At 36.2% G+C, this 17,952-nt stretch overlaps 1 protein-coding gene across 3 annotated transcripts; it reads left to right on the top strand.

Annotated features, from left to right (window-relative positions):
* LOC109712407 (thioredoxin-like protein AAED1, chloroplastic) lies at positions 11,865-17,277 on the top strand. 3 transcript variants are annotated; one of them, XM_020235962.1, is made up of 8 exons: positions 11,865-12,012; positions 12,923-13,304; positions 14,074-14,120; positions 14,232-14,346; positions 14,954-14,998; positions 15,981-16,040; positions 16,179-16,274; positions 16,916-17,277. In XM_020235962.1, the coding sequence occupies exons 1-8, from the start codon at positions 11,933-11,935 to the stop codon at positions 17,045-17,047; spliced, it is 957 nt and encodes a 318-aa protein (XP_020091551.1). In that variant the 5' UTR covers positions 11,865-11,932; the 3' UTR covers positions 17,048-17,277. The 3 variants fall into 3 exon arrangements, with proteins under 3 accessions (XP_020091551.1, XP_020091559.1, XP_020091567.1); XM_020235970.1 differs by having other exon boundaries at positions 11,881-12,012; positions 12,923-13,249; XM_020235978.1 differs by lacking the exon at positions 14,232-14,346 and having other exon boundaries at positions 11,881-12,012.

The raw sequence follows: 17,952 nt of genomic DNA, 5'->3' as shown, positions 1-17,952 counted from the left end.
ATTCTCGGGCACAAAAGAGATCTCATCTCCCTTCAAGCTTGGCACTCTCAATTTGACTCTTCTTCCTTCAACCCTCTTCTGCTTTATTTTATTCTGTTGTGGCTAGGGCTGGCAAACGAGCGAGCCGGCTCGCGTTCGACTCGTGTTCGGCTCGATATTCGGCTCGCTCGAGCTCGACTCGAAATTAAATGAGTCGAGCTTGAACAAAATAAAAGGCTCGAAATTCATTTCAAGCCGAGCTTGAGTATTACTCGGCTCGTTCGAATTAGGCTCGAAAAGCTCGAAAGCTCGAAAATATATATATATACTAATATACCTAGTAATATATATAATTACGTATAGTGAAATATCCAAACATGTGAAAATTTGATAAAATTCTTATACTATATAAAACAAGATTAATATCTTTGATTTAAAATTTTTAACTGTCATATATATTCATTTTGTAAGATTTTATTTTCAGCGTTTGATTCTTGAGCCCCTCGCGTGACTAGCAAATATATCGTAAAAAACATAAAAATTATTTTACTAGATACTTCAAATACCAATCAAGTTTAAAACGTAGCCTGATCGCGAATTCGAAAGTCGCAACCATCGAAGAGCTGAAGCACGGAACTCCGTACCTTCCATATCATAGTTATCCTCATATCTCTTCTCTCTCTACTCATCTCTCTCCACTCCTGCTCTCTCTCTCTCTTTCATCAGTCCATGTATCCTAACTCTTCTATATATAATATATAATTAAATAATAATAAATAAAATTAATATTATAGGACTAATTTTAATTTGTTATTATTGTTCGCACCCAATATATAACCAAGCAAGTAAACCTTCGCCAATTGAGCCAAACTCTAAATACCAGAACACACCCTTTCTTCAGACTTCATTTGTTCGGCACATAACCTAAAACATATAACCATTCAAATTTCACAAATCCCCTAAATTTTTCCTCCTCTCCCTCTCTCTCTCTCTCTTCTGACCCTCACCCCAGTCAAACATCACCTAAGCCTCACATTTCTCACAATATTTTGTATTTTTGAACTATTAGAACATGTGCTCAAATTATAGGTAATAAGTTCTCTAAAAAATTAAACTATTGATTATAACTAATGTCGAGAATTTTCAATCGTCTCGTTAAGAGCTCGAGCATCGGCTCGACTTTCGAAATTAGGACTCGCTTCGACAGCTCAGGCTCACGAATTAATTTCAAGCCGCGCTTGTAGCCCTAAATTTTAGGCTCGAAATTAATTTCAAGCCGAATTTGAGCTGACATAAGCTCGCTCGAGCTCGGCTCGTTTCCACCCCTAGTTGTGGCTCGCTTGCTTCCGAGGCCCTAATTGCTTTCACACTGTATTTTTAGTTCATTTTACTTAATAAATAAAATAGATAGCTCGCTCTCTTTCTCAAAAAAAAAAAACTTGAACATCTCAAATAAAAGGTTAAAACATATTTTTTTACAAAATAATCTTTTAAAACTTTATAATTTACAAAATAATTCTGCCAAATTTATATTTGACAAACTAATCTTCTTTTTGTCATGCTAGATTTTTTTTTGCCGAAATGTGTTAAATCACTCACCGCACTCTGTCAAGCCTTTTAAAGACGGTGAATCATTCACCGCATTCATTAAGATTGTACGTGGATTATATAGAAAATAGAAAAAAGTAAGGCAGTTAGAATTATACATGAATTATTAGAATTTTTATTTGATAGAGGATTATTTATGGGATATAGAAATAAATAGTAAATAAGCGAAAGACGGTGAATGATTCACCGATTTTGTGAAAAATTACGAAGGCAGTGAATAGTTCACCGTCTTTAAGAGAAAATTCTTACGTGGCTCCTGCACAGCAAAAAATGATTAGTTTGCCAAAAAAAAAAAATCCATAGGATTATTTACCCAATTAGAAAATTTTATAAGGTTATTTTGAAAAAAAAGTCAGATTAAAAGTGAATAATTTTTAGCTAAAATACAAAAAAAAAAATCTATAAATACTTATTTTTTAAAAAATCTTTATCTTTCAAAAATCTATATTTTGTCTTTATAAAAGTTTAGAAATATTTTTAAAGGTTATGGTGTTATGGAGAAAACGGAACAAACAAATTACTCTTATTTATTTTATAAAAAAATTTATCATGCTGAAGGGTATTTTCGGTTTAAATTATATGAAATAAAAGAAATAGTGACAGAAACTTTATGGAGAGGGGTTAAATATATCAACTTGAAATTTTGAAAGGATAAAATGTAGACTTTTGATAGTCAAAAAAAAAAAAGTGAAAGAAAGGATATATTCTTTGAGGTTTTTTTTATGTTTTGAGCCTTATTTTTTTAAGTATTTTATATAAAATAATGTTAAAAGGGATGGTGGATTATTTGTAATTCTTACATTCAAGGTATTTGTTTGATGATAAAACACAAAAAACTTGCAAGCAAAGATTTAAGTGCCTGACGATACGGATCGTATCCACTATACTGTATTTTGGCAGCAAGATATCGATATAGTACAGCCATCGTGCCGATGGCACAGTTCAAAACTCTTTATTTTTTAAATTAATAAGTAATTTTCTCAATGAAATTTAAAATATTTAATAAAAATATATAATAAACAATTAGAATATTTTGTTGCTAAAGAAAATAAATAGTTTATGCCATTATGTGTCGGCACACTTATACTTTTTGAGATCGGTACGCATCAACACGATCCGGCACGCACCATGCATGCCGTACTGTGCCAACAAGTTTCCGTCACGACCCCGTGACACGGCACTTAAATTATTGTTTGCAAGTAACTATTTTTTGCTTCCAAAATATTTTTAAACTAAGTTATCATCCATTACTTTTCTAGAATGTATTATTAACTAACTATGATAATAAAAAGAAAGTTTTCACCAATATGTCAAGTTACATAAATTTAGTGTTTAAAATCACAAAAAATGACAATAATATAAAATAAGGCCTTCCATTATGCATGATAAAAAGCCTAAGGGTTGACCCAAAAGCCAGAAAGATAATAGCATCAAAGGATTTATACTTCTAAAAGTTTTCTAGTTGGATTATTGTTGAAGCATAAAAAAAAAAAAAGAGAGAGAGGAATAAAGAAGAAAGAAAAAAAGGAAGAGAGAAAGAAATAAAATAGAGATGATTTATGAGATTATCCATGCACCAGGTGCATGATAAATTTAAATTTTGAAAAATATCTCATGCACCGGATTGCGAAAAAATAATACGTACGGGTTATATAAATAGCATATTAGTCTATTCCCTTTATATATTTACAAAATGCCCTACCTTAATCATATAATATTTTTATTAAGGTGTAATATGATCAAAGGGAAAGGACTAATCCGCAATATTTTCGCAATCCCATCCTAACCACCAATATCTCACAATCTCATCACAACCGTCCAAAAACCCCACAATCTCATCTCAACCATCCAAAATTCCTTCTACATCCCACGAATATTTTGTAACAACCCATACCCACACCACGATTCATACACGTTCTCCTCAACTACCCACTTCCCACGATTCTCACCATAGCGCGTCCATGCGCACGTTCTCTTAGTCAGTTACAACCATCCCCATAAATGTCTTTCGAAACAAAAAAAAGAGAGGCTTTTGAATCTTCAAGATCTAGTCAAACAAAAAATATCACCCGAGTTCGTTGTTTACGAAAGAAGAAAAAGAGAGAAAAGTGCTCTCTCTCTCTCGCTAAAAAAAAAAAAGAAAGAGGAAAAAGGAATAAAAATGAGATCTCAGATCTCTTTCTTCTCTCTCTCTCTCTCTCTCTCTCTTTGCCGCGTCTCTGCCTCAACTCCCGCTGAGTGCCTCCTCGACCTCCCGCGTCCCCGTCCTCGACGATGCCTCTCTCCGCGCGAGGCGCTCTCCTGCCTCCTCTGCCGATCGAGCCGCGACGCGCTCCCGCCGCTTCCACGCGACCCGCGCGAGCTCCGCATGGAGTCAGCCGAGCTCCGCCAAGCTCCTGAGTTCTTCGCCATGTCCCAGTACTCCTCCTCCGCGCCGCGTCGACGCCCTCCAAGTCATGTCCATCCCCTAGACTTCTCGACCGCGGCTCCCTCGTCAAATCCGTCGCCACCGCGCTCAGCTCCAAGGTCGAGTCCCAGTACTCCTCCCTCCTGCCCGATCGCCGTCGACGCCGTCCTCGACTCGAAGCGCGCCCACCCGCGGCCGATCTGCCTGAAGCCGCCCACCGCGCAGGACCCGAAACGTGTTGAAGCTCCGTCGAAGTCACCGTCACCCGAAGCCGCGCACCCGCGGCGATCTGCCTGAAGCCGCGCCACCCGCGCAGGACCGCCAAACCGTGTAGAACCTCCGCCGTGGTCAACCGCCCCATGACGATCGCGCTTGCAGGCGCGTTCCACCTCCTCGACGCCGACGATGCTGCGCCGCTGTAGCCCTCGCCGGGCTCGGCCGCGCCTCCTTTGCTTCGGCATTAATTCACCACCCGCCCAGGTGCTCCAGGTCGCTGGACTCGATGCGCTGAAGCCGCTGTGGTCCCGGACATGCTCGAGACATCAACCCGAGGCGCTATTCCCGGACGTGCTCCAATCATACCTCCCGGACCTGCTCCGAGACATCTCGACTCGAGGCGCCTCCGCCCGGACATGCTCGAAACACCAATCCGAGCGTTGCTCCTGGACATGCTCCAACCATGCTCTAACCCGAGGCGTCACTCCTCGCCAATCCACGCCGCCTACGTCGCTATGGGACGTCCCGACCCGAGCTCCTTCGAATTCCACCGAGCTCTGTCGAACGCCATCCATCCGTTCGATGAAATGGCCAATAAAACCGGAGAACGCCCCAAACCGCTCGACGGCGAACCTGAGAGAGAGAGCGGTGCTCTCCTCTCAAACGGATTCCACCGTCCGTCAAGTGCTCGACGTACTCGGAGTCCGCCCACCAACTGCTCGACGCGGATCCTGAGAGAGAGACGGTGCTCTCCTCTCAAACGGATTCCCGCCGCCAAGTGCTCGACGTTTCCGGAGTCCGCCCACAACCGCTCGACAACGAACCTGAGAGTGAAGCGGTGCTCTCCTCTCAAACGAATTCCGCCCGCCAAGTGCTCGACGTTCCCGGAGTCCGCCCACCAACCGCTCGACAACGAACCTGAGAGTGAGAGCGGTGCTCTCCTCTCAAACGAAGCGCCCCGCCAAGTATTCGACAGCGAATCTGAGAGAAGAGAGAGCGGTGCTCTCCTCTTTACAAAAAAAAAAAGAGAAAAAGAGAGAGATATTATTTTCTCTACTTATGAAAGAGAGAGAGAGCTTTGTTAATGTTAGGAGGCAAGGAGGGATTTTTATCCCGCCTTAGCCACGACTGTAAAAGAGATAAAATTTTTATTCATCTCTGTTGTATTATAAAAGAGATAAAGAGAAAAATATTCTCTTAATTTCCTTCAATGAAGAAATGAAAGAAAGTTAGTCGGATTTCCGATTAATACCTTTTTATTGTTCTTTTAATAGTGTTCGAAAATAATCGAACCTTTAATCGAACCTTTCGATTTGGTCGAATTAAATCGAATCAATATTTATTTCGGATGAATTTGATTTTGAACCAGATATTTTGATATCGAATCTCATATGGACCAACCCATATTCATTTCACAGATTCACTTCAAACCCAAGTTAAACATAACCCAAGTCCAACATAAAATACGAATCTGGACCGAATCCCATGATTTAATTAAAGAAAGTGATGAGTCCAAACCATACAGGCCCATTATTAAGCCCGAGCCCATATGTAATTCCATCCAATTTGGACCCATATATGAATCTGAATTTGGCACTTTCATACGGCCCATATTGAACCCAAATCCACATCAAAATAAATCCGAGCCCAATCCAGACCGAGCCCAATTCAATCCAGAGCCCAAAGCCAATCCAGATTGAGCCCCAATTCAAATCCAGAGCCCAAACCGAATCCAGATTGAGCCCAAATCAAATCCACGGCCAAAGCCCAATCCAGATTTGAGCCCAATTCAAACCACGGCCAAAGCCAATCCCATTGCCCAATTCCAGTCCAAGGCCCAAGCCAAGTACAACCTCAAACCCAAAATATGCCCAAATACCATTCAATCCAAAACTCAAAACAGTATCCAATCCAAATCCCAAATTTCATATCAAATCAACCCAAATCCCATCTTCAATCAACCCAAATCCCATATTTTCATATTCTCATAAGCCCAAAGTGAGCCCAAATCCATGAGTTGAGCCCATTTTGAGCCCAAAATCCATATATGAGTTGAGCCCATTTTGAGCCCAAAATCCACATATGAATTGAACCCATTTTGAGCCCAAATCAAATCCCCATATCAAATCCAAATTAAAGCCAAAATGAGCCCATGATCCAAATCTAAATTGAGCCCATAAAATGAGCCATATTACATTCAAGTCCAAATCCTCATGAAGTCCAGAGCCCATTTACAAATGCCCCAGTCCAAAACCCATTTTGGGCCACTATCTAAGCCCATTATCCAAAACTCATTAAAACCATTAACCCATAACTCATATACATAAACTATATACATTAACCCATGAACCCATACACATTTAACCCATATCCAAGCCCATAACCTTTAACCAAGTCCGTGAACTTTGAACCAAAACCATGGACCAAACCATACACCAAATCCTGTGGACCATACCATACACCAAATCCACAAACTATGATCAAGTTCATGAATCAATCAAGTTCATAAGTCCATGAACCATAAACCCATGAGCCATAAGTCCATGAACCATAAGTCCATGAACCATAAACCCATGAACGCATATCTAAGTTCATGAACCATAATCCATATACCCCAATACCATAAACCTTGTGAACCAAACCAAACCTAAATTTGATATCGACCGAAACGTCGTTAAACTAATCCACCAAACAAACGACCGAAACGTCGTTAAACTAAACCTAATCCGATATCGACCGAAATGTCGTTAAACTAAACTCAAGTTCAATTTCACGACATCCCATTTCCCAAAATATTCGATTCTCTAGCATAATAAAACTAGAGTCAAATCACAATCATGTTCAAACTTGATCAATTCTAAACCTATATTTTTAGAATTGATCAAACCATCTGATCAAATTAATTTATTGGATTCCAATACATATACTTGGAGTTTAATTTAAATCAAATCTGACTAATCCTAATACATATAATTAGATTTAGTTAATATTTTCACCTTGAAGATGAACCAAAATTATAATGTGACTAACTCCTAATACATAAACTTAGAGCCTAATTGTATCAGACTCTAAAATATAAAAATTAGAGTCTAATTCAAGATATTTGGGGCTAATCCTAACACATATATTTAGGATAAAAGCTCAAATCAAACTTATTGGACTTTATTTACATATATTTAAAGTTCAGAGTTTAATCAAATTCGATTAAATTCCAATGCATATATATGGGATTTAATCAACTTTCATCTCATGGTAGACAAAGTTGAGCTCCAAAATATATAGAGCTCAACGAAATCTGATCATCTATTGGACTTTACAACCATACATTTAAAGTTCAATTAACCAAATCAAACTCTAATACATATAATTAGAGTTTAATCTGAATTAAATCTGATTAAATTCCAATGTATATATATGGAATTTAATCAATCCTTCATCTTAGGGTGAATAGTGTTGAGCTCCACAACATATAGAGTCCAACAAAATTAATTTGACCATATATTGGGTATCTTAGAATATATAACTAAGATACAATTGAAAAATACATTTTCTTTACGCTCTATTCATGTACACTGAGGGTATGCCCTTGGTTAAAGCCATGTAATTGAGCAATAAATTATGAATTCCCTTTTGTCCAATTCTAGTTTATCTTCAGCATTTCAGAGGTTTCTTAATCGAAGGTGCCCTAATATTCTGTAGGGGTAATTAACAATAGACGCTTGCGTTTATTGGAAGCCATGGATCCGCAATACCTGATAACTATACATACATATATTTTAATCTACATCATGAATACTACCCCACGGCCTGAAATCCATCAGCCGTGCGAAGTGCGTCATTCGTGGTGGCAGACAATTATATATATATATATGGAATTGAGTCGGAATGTTTGTAGAAGCGTGCTTCAAAGTTTTGTGCCCTTTAATCAACTCTTTTGGCTATAGAACTAACGTGGCTTATGGCGGGGCACTCTATTATGCATAATTTAAGGGCCAAAATATTAGTAGCACTAAAGCGTTAGTGCTTTTAAATCATCCAAACTATATTCTCTCTCTCTTTATATATAATCTACTTAAATTACTACTAATAGCACATAAATAGTATAAGTTGTACATATTTTAGCCATTAGATCTATACCAGTATCACCAACAAATAATTAACTCTAGATATTCGAGGATTAAAAGTTGGTAGTATATACTATTCAGTGTTATCAAAAGTATCTTAGCTAGGCCATACATATAGAGAGAAAGGCTATTAAACCGACGCGCTATTAATTCCCTGTAAATAGTGCATTCTATAAATTTTTTAGTAGTTGAATGCTTAGAATTTACTATTTTGTTGTTATACTAGTATGGATCCAAAGAATAAAAAATATGTAGTATATACGCACTATCTATATATTATTTTAATAGGAATAATTGCTTATATACCCCTCATACGTTTGAAAATATCCGATTTATTCCTTTTTTTTTTTTCTTTCTAAAATACCCCTCATATGTTCCACCGTTATTGCAAAATACTCCCGCAGTTATCTCCTGTTAAGTTAACTTGAGTTAAACGTGAGTTAAATATCTACGCAGTTAAAAAAAATTAAAATATCAATTTTGCCCTTAGCTTAAGGACAAATTAGAAATATTGGTGACGGCAGAGGGGTATATTGAAAAAGACCAAAAGTCAAAATACTTTTTCTACCCCTGACTTTAAAGACAAATAAGAAAGTCAAGGTATATTTAAAAGGACAAAATAGTAATTTTACAGAGATAACAGAGTTAATTAACAGATTTTAACTTTAGGGGTATATTAGAAATATGTTGGAACGTAGAAAGAATATTTTTAATATTAGCCTTCTAAGAGGGGTAAATCGGAAAGTCGGAAACTTTGCAGGGGTATATAAGAAATTGCCCCTTATTAATAATATTCAAACTGAACTATCTCTCTCTCTCTCTTCCCTAATTACTTTCTAATTATTATTTGGATTTTATGTAAGGATAACAAATTCAAAAAAAGAAAAAAAATTAGTACATCAAGTGTTAATAAAAACAGTGTAGTTTAGAATATAGCCTTTAGTTGAGTGTTTTGCATATATTTTCACCCATATTTTAAATATAATTAATATATATTAGTATATTTTTATGCATATAAAATTAAAAATTTAAAAATAAAAAAAATTCTCAAAAAGGAATTTTTTTTCACTATTCTCCTTTGATTTATGTATAATTTTGTATAAAAGTGGAGAGTTGCAATCCTAACACTTTGGTTTTAGCTAAGTTACTACAAAAAATCATGCCATGATAATCATGTCCAATCTATAAATTTGCCTTTAACACTTGATTTTTTTCTCAAGGCATCCAAAGAAGCAAAAGATAGAGAGTTGTAAGAGAGTAGGAATGAGAAAGAAGAAAATATTGTAAAGGTAAATAGTGAATGCTAAAAGTAGGCGCTAAAATGCGATGTAAAACTCTTTTTTAACTTAAAATCTAGTATTTTTGGTTGATAATATATAATTAGAATTGAAAAATGATAATAAAGGCTTATTTAATTTATTGCATTGAAAGAAAGTGTGACTCACATATTTGTGAGCTGCAATTATGTAAAACAGGTTTGGAGCTTGTGGGGCTAAAAGTTATGTTCATGTTATTTTTGTGTTCATGCATGACTTGGAGAGAAAAAAGAGTAGTAGATAGAAAGTAAGGTAAACATGAGATTTGATAGTAATAATAATAATAATAATAATAATAATAATGACCAACCGTCCCTAGAGCAAGTGGCAAAGGGCTTAGTGGTTGGTACCCAAGACCCAAGTTCGAATTCTAATTGATTCACATTTCCAGCTAAGTTTATTCTAAATGAAATAAACGAAACGTGTAGCATACTATCTTTCTCTCAAAATAATGAAATAAAATCAAATATTATTATGGTTGATTATTTATTTATTTTATTTTAGATTTTTAATAATTTTATTTTGAAGTCATTTTAAGAATTTTATTTTGCCTAATATCCTGTCTATCAAGCTATTAATGTTTGGAGGAGCAAAAATAGATTACAACTAAAAGTCATGAGCATTATTTTGATAATAGCATAATGGCATATTGCTAAAGAAAACTTTGCATAATAATTAATTAATGAGTGCATTTTGGTTTGTTATGGTTAAAAATAGTTGCAAATTAAAAATAGGTGGGAGAGCATAAATATAACAATTCTAATCCATAAGAATATTTGCTGAAGTTCTATCGCTAAATGATGAAAAATTATTATATTCAGAATACAATTTACTATATTTGAAAAAATCTTTAGAATTTAAGAGTAGAAATTCACAAACTTTTCGGAGGCTAGTAGTTTGGGTAATTGTTTCTGAATAATGTCAACTATTTGTATATTACTCTTGATATTTTGTAGTGTAAATCTCAATATTAGAAGCCAAAGAAAATCTTCACTTTCTTCTGCTATTTATTTGCACAGTTGTGAAACTAAAGTTTTTTCAATTTTATTATTTGTTTGGTAGTAAAAGGTAAAAACTAGAGGGGTGAGAGATGTGTTAACATTTTATTATTTTTTCTCATTATTTTTTTCGAATAATACACAATATATCCTTCAAAACTTCAAAAATATTTAATATATTTCTGATTGACCAAATATCTTTATTGCTTTTCAAAAATTTCTTAAATGTCTTCGAACTCCAAGAAAAATTTAGAAGATATTTTGATAATTACAGAATAAATTTAAAAATTTTGAATAGGATATATCCTAAACAAAAGCCTTTTCAATTTGTAATTGGCTTCAACCTCACTATTTTAAAGAGTTTAAATTTTGATGAAAGTTAAAATAAATCAAATAATAAAAATAAATAGTAGCAACTGTAAACTAATGGGCTTCTTTTGCATTTAACCAAGTTCAATTTCTTTTTACAAATGAGCCTAATAAATTTATATGTGCATATATGACCCTTTCGTTGCCACGAGAGTGCCATATTTGCATTTTTGAGTTGAAAACGATAATTGAATCACCATGTTCATATCTACAGGGCGAAAAAAATACAAAAGGAAACACAGTAATTCAATCATCGTACAAAAAAGAATACAGTGATTGAATCAATGTGTTCAACTTAAAAATATCACCTAAGCGCGTGGCAAGGAGATGACTATTTATATAAATATAAATTTGCTATAGTTATTTATAATTTTTTTGGATTAATTGTATACAGGTTGTTGCAAATATAATGAATTGCAAGTATGTCCTTACAAAGTTCAACTTTATATGTTTCTCCTACAAAGTCCTGATATTTTCAAATATGTCCTTGTCGTTAGAATATGCTAGAATAATTTAGTTAACTATAGATTAAATACTTAATCCTAGTTAATTAATGAGATGAATTGACTTTTTTACCTCTCTTTAATTAACAGTTGAAATTTTTGGAGGGATATAACTATGATGAAAAAAATGTCATTTCACTTATAAAATAAGCAGTGCTTTAACTGTAACAAATCAGAAGGACATATTTGAAAATATTAAAATTTTTACAGAAACAATATATGAAAGTTGAACTTTATAGAAAATTTTTGCAATTTACTGTATTTATAGGGACCTATATGAAATTAATTTTTTTAGCTGCTTCAATGCAAAAAAAAAAAAGAAAAAAGAAGAAGAAACTTTTTGGTGAAACAGAGCGAAGACGCGTGGAAGACTCTCATCACAGTCTCACCGCTGCGTTTCCCGCCTCACGGAATGGCCTTCTTCCCGGCTACGACGGTCACTCTCTTCCCTAATACGGAAAAAAAGAGACGACGAGCGTTTCTAGGGTTAGGGTGTTATGTACCGGATGATTTGGGGTGATTTGGAGGTGAGTTTGTGAAAGAGAAGGAGAGGTAGAGAAACAGAGAGAGATAGGGAGAGAGATTGGGAGGAAGAGAATAGGGTTTTAGAAGAATAAGAATAGGGTTTTGGGGAATGAGAAAAAGAGGATAATTGGGGAAGAAGACAAGCTAATGCATTTCATCGATAGATCCCTGTTTACATTACACTTTGATATTTATACTACTTGGTGACTTGAACTGAAAGGAAAATTAACTACTATCTGAGGGCTAAACAGCAAAAGTGCTAATATGAGATATGGGCCTGATGGGCTGCTAATTCTGCGGTAATTGGGCCCCCGTTGGCTTGACCGGTCCAGGAGCATCATGTAATCGGGTGATTGGATATCGGGCTTCCTTCTCCGCATGATCCTCAGACGAGCGGATAGCGAGTCCGCGTTTTACACCCGATCCAGTAATCCGACCGCCCGATCCATCAGTTGAGTGGTAACCGGGTAAGTGGGTTTCGGTCCTCTCTTCTTCGCACTATCCACAGCCCGGCGGATATTGGGTCCGCCTTTTGGATCCGCTCCGAAGATCTGCCAATTCGACCCGCCGGCTTCCATCTTCCCCAATTGCCAAAATCTGTCGGATTTTCTCCTCCAACATCGATCCTCCCATTTNGTTGAGTGGTAACCGGGTAAGTGGGTTTCGGTCCTCTCTTCTTCGCACTATCCACAGCCCGGCGGATATTGGGTCCGCCTTTTGGATCCGCTCCGGAGTTCCACCGACACAACTCCTCGCCGGATCGCTCCGCCGAGCTCGCTCTCCACCTTGCTGCTACCATTTATTCCTCTTCTTTACCATTTTTACTACTTTCCCTTTTAACTACTCTACTCCTTTATTCTCCAGGCTGTTACATAGGGTTAGGGCTAGGGTTTCCCCTCACGCGAAATCGACAATGGCGACCCACTCTCTCCACTCTCTCTCCCTCCTCCGCCCCTATCGATCTCCCCTCCTCTCTCCCCCACCGAAACCCTTCCCCACCCTTGTCTCTCCCGTGCGAAGCCTCCGCCGCCGCCGCTCCCCTCCGGCAATCCACCCAGCTCCGGCGGCGTCGGCGGCGGCGGGATCCGCTGCTTCCTCATCGGGCTTTGATTCGGCGGCCGTGGACGATCTCGGCGACGTCGCCATCTTCCCCGCATCCACTGGGGAGCCCGTCTTTATTAGAGACCTGTGGGATCAGAACGAGGTCGAATCCCCTTTCTTTCTCCAATTTCTCTCCTTGGATCTTCCAATTTATGTTGGTAATTCCTCTACTGGATGTATCATTAGCTGAGTTAGGGTTGTTTCCTTACCTCTGCAGTGCTCAAGTACTCGATCTCTGGACTTAAGTCCATGCATAAAAGCATGTACCTATTATATATCGCGGCTCAAAATTAAGAATTTAGAGTGAAATTGTCGAAGATAAAATATAAAAGCACAGTTCTAGTTCAATGATAGCTTTAAGCTTTTGGGGATAAACAATTATTTTTCATTAATTTAACATGGTATCAGAGCAGGATAAATCCTACCAGCGCTCTAGTACCATTTCATTTTCTCCCATTTAATTCAAGTCCACGTCTTGACCATAGCAAAAAAATCTCGAGTCCAGACATAAGGAGTGTTGAAGATAAAATATAAAATACCATTCTTTGATAGCTTAAGCGATTGGAGAATGACGATTGTTCCACATAATTTAACAAAACTGCATAATCTTAACAATTGTTTCAATTAACCACAAAGCCCCAAATTAATGTAGTCGGCGATTAACTCCCTAACTAAGGAACAAACTGTTTCCAGTTAATGCTTACTGTCTGAAATGAATACCCCGAAATCATGACACTCACACTTGGATTCTATTTGCTTACGTAGTGTATAATGTAAAATTAATTGTTAAAAGAAGAATCTTTTGTAGCTTCTTGCCATTTTCGTGCAGATGCCTTTCTTCCATCTGCAGTAATAATAATAATAATAATAATAATAATAATAATAATAATAATAATACTCACACCTGTATTTTGTTTGTTTGTGCAGGGAATGGCCGTAGTGGCACTTTTAAGGCATTTTGGATGTCCTTGCTGGTATGTTTTGTCCCTTGTTGTAAGCAAATTAAATAATTTGAAGTGCATAACTGATGAAAATATTCAAAACCAACTCAAATCGAATTTTGCATCTGTTGTAATGACTTGAAGTTGGGAGCTTGCTTCTGTTCTGAGAGATTCAAAGTCAAGATTTGACTCGGCCGGAGTCAAACTAATTGCAATTGGTGTTGGTACTCCTGATAAAGCTCGCATTCTAGCTGAACGGGTAATTGCCCTTCTAGTCATTAGTGTACAAGTGGGCAGTTGGTGTGAAGTTTCAGTGCAAATATTTGTTGTTTGAGTTCATTTGTCAGATTAGTGATTCCCTTCACCACAAATACAATGTGATGGTTCACATGAAGGTACCATTGCATGTCCAAATTTGTTTAGCTCTATCATTATAAAAGGCCATTTTCTCTGGGCTTTGAAAACTACATGATAATTATGCATTGAAATTTTTTTTGCAACATTTCTACATTCTATGTAGCCTGACTAAACAATCTCTCTTTTGATCATGTAGCCGGAAAAGGATTGTGCTTCAGATATAGCTTCTTATGTTAGATATACTTGTAGAAAACTAAATGTTGTTGGTGTGAGATTTAAAGCACTGCAGAGTAGTTTCTAGCATCATATCATTCTTAAGGTCAGTAAAATTCAATAGAAAATACTATATATTTTAAGTTCCAAATTTTCTTCTGTGCTTTATGGTTAGTAGAGGATCATTTTTGTTTTTCATTTGAAGATCTTTGTAGTATGTGGACATTGGGTTGCAAATGATCTCTGGTTTTCTAATACACTTTTTTTTTTTTTTTTTTTTTTTCTGTATCATGCAGCTTCCTTTTCCATCGGATTGCCTTTATGCAGATCCAGACCGCAAGGTGATAATTCTTGTTCTCAACTTCTTGTTAAGTATGAAGCATGGACATGCCCATGTTATATAAACATCATCTTAATACACATAAGCCATTTTTGTGGTTCTTAAGAAAACTGGTTACTTGATGAGGGATTGAGTGTCGTACCACCCGATTCGCTTGTTTTCTTCTTCGTATAGTGAACAACCATTCCTATTTTAGATGTGAAGTCAAAATTCATAATTTACAAAAAGTGTTCAAACTAACACTTCCTTTCATTTCTAAGAATGTTAGTATTTCGGAAATAGAAGATACATCTGTTGAACGTGACTGAATGGAAAAGTGAGTTTAAAGATTGTGAAACTGCCTAACCTCCTTTTACTAATTTTTTTTATCAATACATATATTTAAGTTGGTTACATTAAGGAGTTCCTGGACCTTTTTGTCACAGATTAATCTTGTGGAATAATGTGATTTAAGATCCAATTTAAACTTTTAATCCCCTCGGTTCCTTGATTTGTGAAACCAATCTCTACCATGTATATAAAACAAGTTAAATTATTGTTCAAAAATTTGATGTGTTAAATCTTGTTAAATACCTATTCAATGCCCCACTTGTTAATTCCACTTGCTTGTCATTCCCCATCGTACACGAGCAAAGTGGTGAGACTTAAAAGACTTCTGGACTGTTTCCTCGCCGGCTGATCTTTTGGTTTCGGCTATTTTACTCAGTATTGTGAACATTGCATTTGTTTCTGATAATAATTACCTCACAGTAATTATTTTGATGTATCAGCAGGGCCTTTACTATTTATTTTAATTTTAATTTTAATTTTTGTTGAAAATCAAAAAATAAAAAGAATTATCTGAAGTATATAGGCCTAATGAAAACACAATCTCAGCAGAAAACCAATATCAAGAGCCCATTGATTTAGTTTTCGTAAGTTGAAATTTATTTTTCTGCCTGTACTACTGTGGAGTGTAACTTTGCATTGTCCAACACTTTCAGGCATATGATGTCTTAGGTCTATACTATGGTTTGGCCCGTACATTCTTCAATCCGGCCAGTGTAAGCATCAGATTTTTCATTCAAATGTACTCTGCCAAATTGTTGCCGAGTTTGCTAGAAAAATATTTAAGTATAATATATTTTGATTTTTCTCATGTATTAATCATTCTGATATGCTTTTGGATTGCCATTCAACAGGCTAAGGTATTTTCGAGATTCGAGTCTCTTAAGAACGCAGTGAAGAACTACACAATTGAAGCCACTCCTGATGACAGGGCCAGCGTCCTGCAGCAGGTTATTTATTGTTGAATAGCTTATACCAGTATCATCTCTAGTCACGATTTAATTCAACGTTTGGTCCTTTGCGCCCGTTCTATCCGTCCAGAGCTTGTATAGAAGTGTTTTTTGAGTAGTTCTGTTAAAAGAAGCATCAATTGCTTTTTAGTTAAAGAGTCTGAAACAGCTTACTGCTGTACCCTAAGCTGATTCTTCTTTCGGAGTGTAAAAGCTCATTTTTGCTTCTTGCGACCGCAAGAGTTTTAGGTCTCGTTTGGTTTCATTGCCTTTTTTCTTTTGTTTTTCTAAATATAAATTCGATGCCACTGGTTATCTTGGTGGATGATGAAACACTTCATTCCATTAGCAGCTCGGGTCTACTTCGACGCCAAAACCAAATATCTCAGTAGAAACTTTTTTTTTCGCTTCTTTGTTTTTTCTTCAAGAAGATGCCAATTCACATCAGGGTGCATCAAATGATGACCAGAATAGGTAAGCCCAACTACTGGTGCATCCGATCATAAAAATTTGCATTTACAAAAACAAAAACTACAGCAAAGATAAAGCCTGGTTGCTGTTGTTTGGAATAGAGAAGCCATTTCAGAAGCTATGATAGACAAAAATTACTCAAAAATCGGTTTCTTTCTCCTGTTTTGCAGGGCGGTATGTTTGTATTTAAGGGAAAGGAATTGTTATACGCGAGGAAAGACGAAGGCACAGGCGATCATGCTCCTTTAGACGAAATCCTGGACATATGCTGCAAAGTTCCTGTTGCAGGAAAAATTGATTAAAATATAGATATAGTTTATTTGTTATTCATTATTTGAGAGCTCAGAGTTTGTACCAGTAATATGGTAAGTATATGTAATACCAGTAATTTTGTGTTTTTGCATTGCACACGTAAAATTATTCACTGGCCAATGATCTGATAATTATTGTCTATGAAGAGTACTTGTGCATATTGATTTGATCATAATTTGATAGGAATAATTATTCATTGGCCCATTTGATATTAATCATCTATGGAGATTTGTTTTGTACCTATGTTGATTGTATACCATTGGATGTGTTCACGAGGTCTAAATTATGGATGATCTGTTAATGCTGCTGGTAAATTTGCATATAAAACTTCACTAAAACGAGTTAGTTATTATTTCGCATCTCAACATCTATCTTATTTGCAACTAAGAAAATGGGTAAAAAAAATTAAATAAAAAAGATTTCTTATTTTGCTAATAGGAGTGAGGTTACTATGCTATCGGAAGCACGGAGCCTTCCGTGCTTCCAGCTCGTTTTCGATGTTGCGACTTTCGAATCGTCGATCGGCTCCGTTAAACTTGATCTAGAATATTTGGAGTACCTAGAAAATAAATTTTATTATTTTTCGATATCATTTGCCTAGTGATCGAATGGGCTCAAAATCAACAAATTTCAATGGCCGTAGTGAGCCGTTTGCAAGTTTAACGGTGTAAAAATATTCAAATCACGTGAAATTTTGATAGAAAATTTTTTATACTATATAAAACAAGATCAATATCTTTGATTTAAAATTTTAATGTCATATTATTACATTTTGTAAGATTTTTATTTTCAGCCGTTGATTTTGAGCCCTTCGTTCACTAGGCAAATGATATCGTAAAATTATAAAATTTATTTTCTAGGTACTCCAAATACTCTAGATCAAGTTTAATGGAGC

Source organism: Ananas comosus, linkage group 1 (assembly GCF_001540865.1).
Source record: "Ananas comosus cultivar F153 linkage group 1, ASM154086v1, whole genome shotgun sequence".
Lineage (NCBI taxonomy): Eukaryota > Viridiplantae > Streptophyta > Magnoliopsida > Poales > Bromeliaceae > Ananas > Ananas comosus.
This window is presented reverse-complemented; position numbering and strand designations above follow the sequence as displayed.